Raw genomic sequence first — 8,944 nt, 5'->3', positions numbered from 1 at the left:
ATCTTGCCACATGGATGCAAAACTCCCACCCACCCCCAGATGTCCCAGCAGTTTGAAGCACTGACATATCACTTTCTGAAATTATAGGATTATATAAGGGAATATAGGTACAAGTGATTCTCCTCTCAATTATCTAATAAGAATGGAATATTATTCTGGAGAGATAATGACAAAAAATGGTATTTACATTGTTAGATGATTGATGATTTTCGTGGATTAATTTCCCCCAATCCCTCCCCCCCTGACATTTACAAGTAAACTGTTGACATTAATAGGACCTTCCTTAAGTTTGTCCCTTAAGTTTATTCCTTCATACAAAGTCTATTGTGGAGGACCTGTGCTGTTTTGCAAAAAAAAGAGAGAGAGAAAAAAATCAAAATGAAAATAATATTAGCCAATGTCCAGTTTAAAACCAAATTTAAAAAAGCAATTCATGGAAATACAGTCTAGCTAAAATCAAGCTGTTGACTGAATTCAAGAAACCTTACTCACAGGTAAGGATTGCCACGGTTCTAAACTGCACTGGCATCGGTCCAAATGGATAAAGCTTATACATTAAATGATAAGACAACTCTGTAAGGCTTACCAAGGCTTACTTATTGTTTTTAGGAAAAAGAAATATATTTTGAAGTTCAAGGCAGTGTGTAATGGAAGCGGACTCTGATCTTAAAGGCTTTCTTCCCCTTATCCCTTGTGTTTTGGTTTCTTTACTTCCCTTTGTGTGTGTGTGTGTGATAAAAGAAATACACCCTGCAGCTGTTAAGAGGTTTTCAGTCTTGCCTTCCTTCTTATATCTTGGGTTTTATTCCTAGGATTGGAAACATAGGTAGAGACAGAACAACTGGCACATCCTGCTTAAAAGCTCCTGGTAGGGATGGATATCAATGGATGTGTGGCCTCCGCTGGATGAGTGGAGAAAATATGATGATAATTTACAATTTCTTCAGTACACAACTCCCTCTGCTATGGGAAAACCCTTCATCTCACAGCCCTCCCAGCTGTTGCTGTCAGCCAAAAGATCTCTTCCTGCCGAACGTGAACAGGAGGAGGACAACAAACTTAATTCTTGAATTTGTTGGCATCTTTTCCAACCCTTGTGTCTTTGTGAATGTCTTGCCTGACGAAGTGTTCTGAAGGATTTGAAAGCTCCCACACCTGCTTGGTGACAGGTTGGGGGTCCTATTAAAAGGATTGCCCTCCTGTAGATAGAAGAGGACTCTTAATGCCTAAAGGGCTTCATTAAAACCATTCTGGCGTGTGCTGCAACCCACAAAGAAGGACAGGTTTGAAAGCACATCTCAAAAGCTTTGTAGTGAGGAATGAAAAAACAACAACCCAACACCTCTCTAGGCTATCCCAGAAATGGAGTCATTACAGTGATTATACTGAGCCTTCTCAGTAGGCTTGGACATTGGGCCATCATAGACGAGAACCAGCTGGGTCCAGCTCTGTTTCTCAACCTTGGCAACTTTAAGACCTCTGGACTTCAATTCCCAGAATTCCCCAGCCAACACATGTTGGGATACAGTGAAACCTTGCTTTAACAAAACTTCTATTTCGCAGACTCTGGATGCCAATGATCCAGTTTCCATTTAGACATCCTTCTAAAACAGGTCACAAGTCCATCCCTTCCCAAGAAATCTAGAGGAGACAATGTATCAATGTATCTTTGAGCAATGATGATATCCTTATGCAAATGAGGCAATGAGGGTCAATCTATGTCATTTGCATAACATTACAGCTTCATTCACATCTTCAGACAATTGGCTTCATTTCCATCATGACATCCATTGCTGTGGTAATTAACGGCTGCATCTAATGGACATTCAAGAGTAATGGACACCCCCCACCCACAAATGGTTCAATTAAATGAGATTAAATGAGATTACCTTGTACCATAGATGAATCTATGGTAATTTGTGGAGATGCCCCACACATTTAGAATAACAAAAAACATCTCATCCTTATTTTTTTTAGATTAGAGAGATATCTGGATGGACTACTGGGTATCATTTTCATTTAAAAGAGTCCCATGGTGGTGAAATAGATTTAAAAAGGGCATGGTGCTATCCCATCAAAAATGGAGATCCACAAAGCAGAATTACAAAACATGGTAATTCACTGGCCTCGTTATAGAGATCTCCCAAAGTCTTTTGTGATGCATGTGTATTTATGTGCCGGTGTTAAGGCAGCACGGAAATGCTTGAAGTTACAGTTGTTTAAGGACCACACTTTTGCAATTGTAACCATGACCTCTTGTCTAGTAACAAGTCAGGACTGAGCTGAGAATAGGGATGGTTTGTATCAGAAGTACATCATTGTGTTGCGAAGAGGGAGTTTCTCTGCATTAATTGGCAGGCATGAGAATTTTCAGAAAGGGGCCCTCAAAATGTTATTAACCCTTCCCCCCCCAAATATATTTCTCGAACAAAGTGCAATACTGCAGGGATTGACCATTCTGTAGGTTACGGATGGCAATATTGGCAGGATCTAGGATCTGTTCATAGGCCATGGAAATAAACAACGCTGGTTCAACAGGAGGAGCACATACCCTGCTTGGAAGCTACATTTTCCATTTATGGCAATTCCACTCTGGACCGATAGAATAGTTTGTGTTTTGTATAAGACAGAAAGAGAGACAGCAACAAAATTAAACTCTATGAATACAGTTACAGGAGGAAGTGTGGCTGTCCATCGGTGATCACCTGTGCACCGATGAAGGAAACGGGATGGAGTTGTGACAGGTGGCATGGCCATCACTACAACAAGTGGGCTTCAGTGCGAAGCCAATGGAGTCCTTGACGGATGTAACGGACCAGGCTGGTCATACTGCTGTGTTGTGTCAAAGGACCCATCACCAAGTCCAAGTCTATGAAGAACTCTGAAAAACAGAGAGAAATGTTATTTTCTGCTCGTCTACTGGGGCGGGGGGGGGGGAGAGTATATTCCCAAAGCAAGTGGCACGGAATTTACTGGTTAGTTTTCTATGCTCCCAATTTTCTCCCCACCCCCAATTTCTATCTCTCCATGTCTATCTATACATCCATATCTATGTGTCTTCCATTTGTCATCTCTCTCTCTCTCTCTCACTCTCTCTCTCTCTCTCTCTCTCTCTCTCTCTCTCTCTCTCTCTCTCTCTCTCTCTCTCATATCTATCTATCTATCTATCTATCTATCTATCTATCTATCTATCTAATCTATCTATCTAGTCTGTCTGTCTATCTATCTATCTATCTATCTATCTATCTATCTTCTATCTATCTATCTATCTATCTATCTATCTATCTATCTAATCTATCTATCTAGTCTGTCTGTCTATCTATCTATCTAATCTATCTATCTATCTATCTATCTATCTATCTATCTATCTATCTATCTATCTAATGTATCTATCTAGTCTGTCTGTCTATCTATCTATCTATCTATCTATCTATCTATCTATCTATCTATCTATCTACCATCTATCTATCTATCTATCTATCTATCTATCTATCTATCTATCTATCTATCTATCTATCTATCTATCTATCATCTATCTATCTATCTAATCTATCTATCTAGTCTGTCTGTCTATCTATCTATCTATCTATCTATCTATCTATCTATCTACTATCTATCTATCTATCTATCTATCTATCTATCTATCTATCTATCTATCTACTTGGAACTTATATCTAATGGGCTTGTAGGACTTCAGAACCTCTAGTTTTGAAGAGAATAGGGCAGGGATCAGCAATAATGGTTGAAACTTTGGCAAGAGTGCTAAATTCCCATGTTCTTGTCTGAGCTCAAGACATGGGACCATATATAATGGCAAGTATTGACACTCTAGTGAGCCTTTATATTTTATTAGGGGGGGTGTGTAGTTTGGTCTTTTACTTGGTCCCTTTCAGAGAGGGACAGGGCACCATCCTGTCCTCTCACACTTCCTTTTCTCAACTCCTCTTGACCCTCGGAGCCCTGACTGATGTGCTTCAGAGGGTTAGTCTATGAGAAAGAAGAATACAGAAACAGTCTTCCCGTCCATTGACTCTCCCTTTGGTGAAGAGTAATCCTCACCACAAACAGTAGCAAAGCCAGTCCGTGAGTCAGCATCTTCTGCTAACCTGCAAGATGAGAGCCGCTGGGTCTAATCGTTATCAATGTAGCCTTAGCAGATCTCAAACCGGGGAGGAGAAAAAGAACGAGGGGGAGATACCTTTGTTTTCTTTTGTCAGTTTGTCGGCCATGTCCCAATGTTCGTAGCTCCGCAAGACATTGTTGGTGATGTTGACGTGGCTGGCAGCCATGTGGTGGATCCGTTGTGGGATGCTGATGGTCCCCACCGAAGAGGAGCCTGCCGTGCTTGTGGTACTTCCAAGGTTGCTGATGGGCGAGGGGCTCAGAGACATGGGGGATGGCGTTTCTGTGCTCCTGGGAACATGATAAAGAGCCAGTGGATTTGATTTCTATCACACCTTTGGTTGAGAAGCAGACCTAATCTAGTCAACGTGATCAAACAAGTTTAAGTGTAGAGTCCTTGGTGCTCTCCGAGCTTGGATAAATGTCTAGGGAGATTCTCAACCATCCAACTCATGGTTGTCCCAAAGCTGCTTTTCCCAAAAGGGAACTGGACTTCCTTGGTTTTTTTCCTTTGAAAACATTCTGCTTCTCATTCCAGAAGCTTCTTCTGTTCTTCTTCAGAACTAGGTAACATCATCAGTGCTAGAAGGGAGTGAGGTTTACTCTCTGCTTCTATACAAGGAGCTTACCCTATCATTGTTGGTGGAAGCGGTCTTGGTGAAGAAGACCACTTGGTGATTCCTTGGAACCACAGCCTAACCAACGTTGGATGGATTTCCCTACTTCTGTGTTAGCATGAAACTAAAATTCAAAGAAAGAAAATGCAACTACAGCTTAACACACATTTAATCTGATTCCCCCCATCTCTAGACAGGGATGATCAACCGCTGCCTAGCTTCAATCCTGTTTGTTTTCATGTTTCCCTCTTTGGAGAGGAAGAGATGAGGGATCTCCAAGAGACAGCTGAAAGCATATTTCCCAGAATTCCCTGGGCATTCTTAGCACGGATGCACCAGGAGGAACTTCAAACTATTAACTAATAAAATCCCGGTCAGCCATCTTGTTTCAGTAGGCCTCTTTCAATATACTTGTGGAGATGCATTCTTCTTACTCAGCGTACTTCCAAGAGCACCTTTTAAATAAATATACAATGCTATAAATTCCTATCTTTTAGCCCCAAATCTTATAGTGGCATCCAAAAGTGATTTAGGGGCAATGTTCCAAAGAGAAACCTTTGATTAACTGCTGTCTTCAGTAGAATTTGTTTACTCTGTATGGTTGGTTGATTAATAAACACCGAAGTGAAGTAGGGCAAACGAAAACAATTCGGGGTTTTTCCTTCCCTTAAAGTCTTTCAAATTTCCCTTCCTGCTGCGAAGATTATTTTCAGGCTGCTAAATTAAAAAAGAATCCAGCTATGCAATATGTTCTCAGGTCCCAAGATTCCCTACGGAAGCCAATCATGAGCCCAAAGGCTGTATCTAATTTGCATATTTTATTAACATTATTCCATTGTGCTTGACAATTAATCTGCTGGATATTGTGACAAGTGCGTTTTCTGTCAGCCATTTCATTTTATTTTATTTTTTCAGATTGAATAGTTAGCATCTGTCTCTTGCTAATATTACCAAAAAAGAAAAGAAAAGAAAAGAAAATAGAATGCAATAGCCTACTTTGGAAAGCCGATGTGAAACAATGATGATGATGATGAAGAATAACAGCAGGCTACTGAGGGTTAAAATATTCACGCTAAGCATGTACCCTGTAGTCCTGATTTTTTTTCCCCAGTTTGGCTTAGTCTCATAACATAGACAGAGATGGAGTTTAATCTGTCCCATCTCAGTTCGAAATTGTCCTTCAAGAATTCACCTCTTCAACAAAGAGTTAAAATAGTCCTGTTTGGGGTCTTGTTAGTAAATCTCTTTTACCTCCGTTGACTATTGGTGGGATGGTATTCCATCTACTGCTTTTGTGGATATCATCACCATTGGAACTGCTACCAAAACTTGACGTGATTTCCACCAACTGAGGTGAGGATGGGATGAAGACTGGGGCTCCTTCTGAGCTAATTATGAGAAAGATTGTAGATATCTAATACTACACATATTAACGGCAGCAAGAATTATATTTGCCCAACTTTGGAAAAATGAAAACTTACCAACTGAAGAAGTACTAATTAAGAAAATTCTAGAGTGTGCAGAAAGAGCTTATGGAGCGAAGGAACTGGATGAGGCTGTCGGCAGGCCCAGAGGAAGAGAGAGAGGCTTTTGGAGGAGTTGGTGGTGGCGGCAGCAGCGTGCTCCAGGGGTGAAAAGAAGCAAGGCCTCTTTAAGGAAAAGGTGGAAGAGTCAGGATCAGAAAAAGGAAAGAATACAAGCTAACTTGAGGGCTAATCCACATGGAGCCCCATTTCCATCTGTCCTGTGTGTCATCGTTCACTCCCTAGAGACTAAAATGGACAATGTGAAATTTGAGCGGGCCACGAACAAGAAGTATATATCGGAGGTGGTGACCCTTTGAGAGCTGTACGCAACGAAATTTCATTTTGATGTATGCCGATTGGTGTACATTCAAAGTGACAATAAAGTTATCATTAAATGGATAGATTGCCTTTCAAGATGAAAGAGAAAGACTCGGTGTCCTTTAGAACATGGGATAATTTCTACCAATGGCTAGAAAGACGAGTCAGAGAGAAAGGAAGGAGATATGTAATTTTGAATATATATATTAGCAAGAAGAAGGCTATTGAGTGATTAATTAACATATTGTTTATGATAATTAACTATATCTATTGTTGTTTGTTAAACACATGAACCCAGACATTATGCTGCTTGCCAAATATTGAGAATGTTATTTGGAAAACCCCCAACCCCAACCCTAACCCTAACCCTAACCCAAATCCCAATCCTAATCCCGACCCCACCTTATTCCTAACCTTATGAAAAGTAATAAAATCTCTCTCTATAAAAAAAAATGCTAGGGCTCCTTCTCAGAAGTCACAATATGGTATAATTAATAGGGTGCTGGTCAAAGACTGGGGAGATCATGGTCCAAGGCTACCTTTAGCCAGGAAACAAAGTGACCTTTGCCCCTTCTCTTCTTTTCAACCCTGAACTATTGTGGGGCCTTGGGGAGGGGGTTGGACTAGAAGACCTCCATGGCCCCTTCCAGCCCTATGATTCTATGACAGCATTAAAGGGAAAAGCTACATTATTTCGTATGGGGAAGGTTTGATATGACAGGTAGAATTTAAAATGATTTTGCTAGATGAACAACTGGAATTTCAACTGTTCTGGGGAGGAACAGGAAAATAATAGAATAATAATAGAACAAAGGATCCTCAAAATGTTGTGATCTTCCCACTCCGCTTAGGAAACAGTCTGAATTATTGGCTAATAAGTGATGGGGAGAAAAATTCAATTTGCTACAATAGCTTAGCCTATTTCCCCATAATCTGTTCTTAAACCCCCTTCCTGGGTGGTAGAAGGAATCACGTAGAGCATTAATCCTATATTTCTGCAGGAATTCTTAGGGCTTTAAAATTCTTTGGCATCAAATCACCTGGACTGAGTTTTCTATGAAGTTGTCTTTTAAGTTACCTACTTGGCGCTCACTAAGCTTCCCACGTGAATTTTCTTTCAACACCAACAATTATGAAAACATCTGCCAGCTTAGAGTACTATGGGACAGTTGCTCCTAGCAGAATTTTACATTCAAGCAAGAGTTCAGAAACTGAATTATTATTATTAGTTAATATGCATTGGAAGCTGATCAAAATTTCAGAAATCCATATAATGTGGATGTGACCTTAGACTTATCTATTGATTTCCCCACTGGTTAGAGGGATAGAATCAAGATCACGTGAAGTGTTAATACCACTTTATAAGGCCATCCGCTCATTAACAGAGGGATAGAATCAAGATCAAGTGAAGTACTAATACCACTTTACAATGCCTTGGTAAGGCCACACTTGGAATACTGCTGCTAGTTTTGGTCACCATGTTGTAAAAAAGATGTTGATACTCTAGAAAGAGTGCAGAGAAGAGCAACAAAGATGACTAGAGGACTGGAGGCTAAAACGTACAAGGAACGGTTGCTGGAACTGGGTACATCTAGTCTAGTGAAAAGAAAGACAGGGGTGACATGACAGCAATGTTGCAATATTTGAGGGGCTGCCACAAGGAAGAGAGGATTAGCATATTCTCCAAAGCCCCAGGAGGCCGGACAAGAAGCAATGGATGGAAACTAATCAAGGAGAGAAACAATCTGGAGTTAAGGAGAAACTTCCTGACAGTGAGAACAATTAACCAGTGGAACAACTTGCCTCCAAAAGTTATGGGTGCTCCATCACTGGAGGTTTTCAAGAAGAGCTTAGACAACCATTTGTCTGAAATGGTGCAGCGTTTCCTGCCTGAGCAGGGGGTTGGACTGGAAGACCTCCAAGGTCCCTTCCAACTCTGTTATTCTGTATTGTGTATTCTGTAGATACACATTTTATTTGGTGTAGTTTCCCTCCTCCTCCCCGCCCCACCCCCGACACAATACTTACGAGTATTGGTGTTCTAAACTAAAGATCTATTAGCCTTGCTCTCACAGAATTAGAGATCCCATTTCCCTAGGAAAAGGAATCAATGATTAAATAGGAATCAGATGAAGCCCTCTGTTTTCAATTTTCCATTGTGGAAAGGAGGTAGCAACCAAGTTCTAGGTTAAGGGTGGGAACTGTAGACTCCTCATGATAATTTCAATCTCTAGAGGAGCAGTTCAGACTTCTGAGAAAAGTCTGTTGCTCAGAAGAAATGTGAGAATGGGAATGGCTGACCCCCGTCCACAACCGTTCATTTAGGAACTATTCAAAGTTGCAACGGCACTGAAAAAAAAG

General features: G+C 40.7%; 1 protein-coding gene across 1 annotated transcript in view; it reads right to left on the bottom strand.

Annotated features, from left to right (window-relative positions):
* Window positions 1–254: 254 nt before the first annotated feature.
* Window positions 255–8,944, bottom strand: part of AFF2 (ALF transcription elongation factor 2) — a 217,356-nt gene continuing 208,666 nt past the window's right edge. Inside the window, exons 20-21 of the mRNA XM_081336915.1 lie at window positions 4,199–4,413; window positions 255–2,881 (exon numbers count right to left, since the gene is read on the bottom strand). Of these exons, the coding sequence (XP_081193041.1) occupies window positions 2,760–2,881; window positions 4,199–4,413 (337 nt within the window). The 3' untranslated portion in view covers window positions 255–2,759. The remainder of the gene's footprint in view (window positions 2,882–4,198; window positions 4,414–8,944) is intronic.

The sequence above is a fragment of the Vipera berus genome (genome assembly GCF_964194415.1).
Source record: "Vipera berus genome assembly, chromosome: 11".
Taxonomy (NCBI): Eukaryota; Metazoa; Chordata; class Lepidosauria; order Squamata; family Viperidae; genus Vipera; species Vipera berus.
Note: the sequence above shows the minus strand (reverse complement) of the source record. Positions and strands in the feature narration are given on the sequence as shown.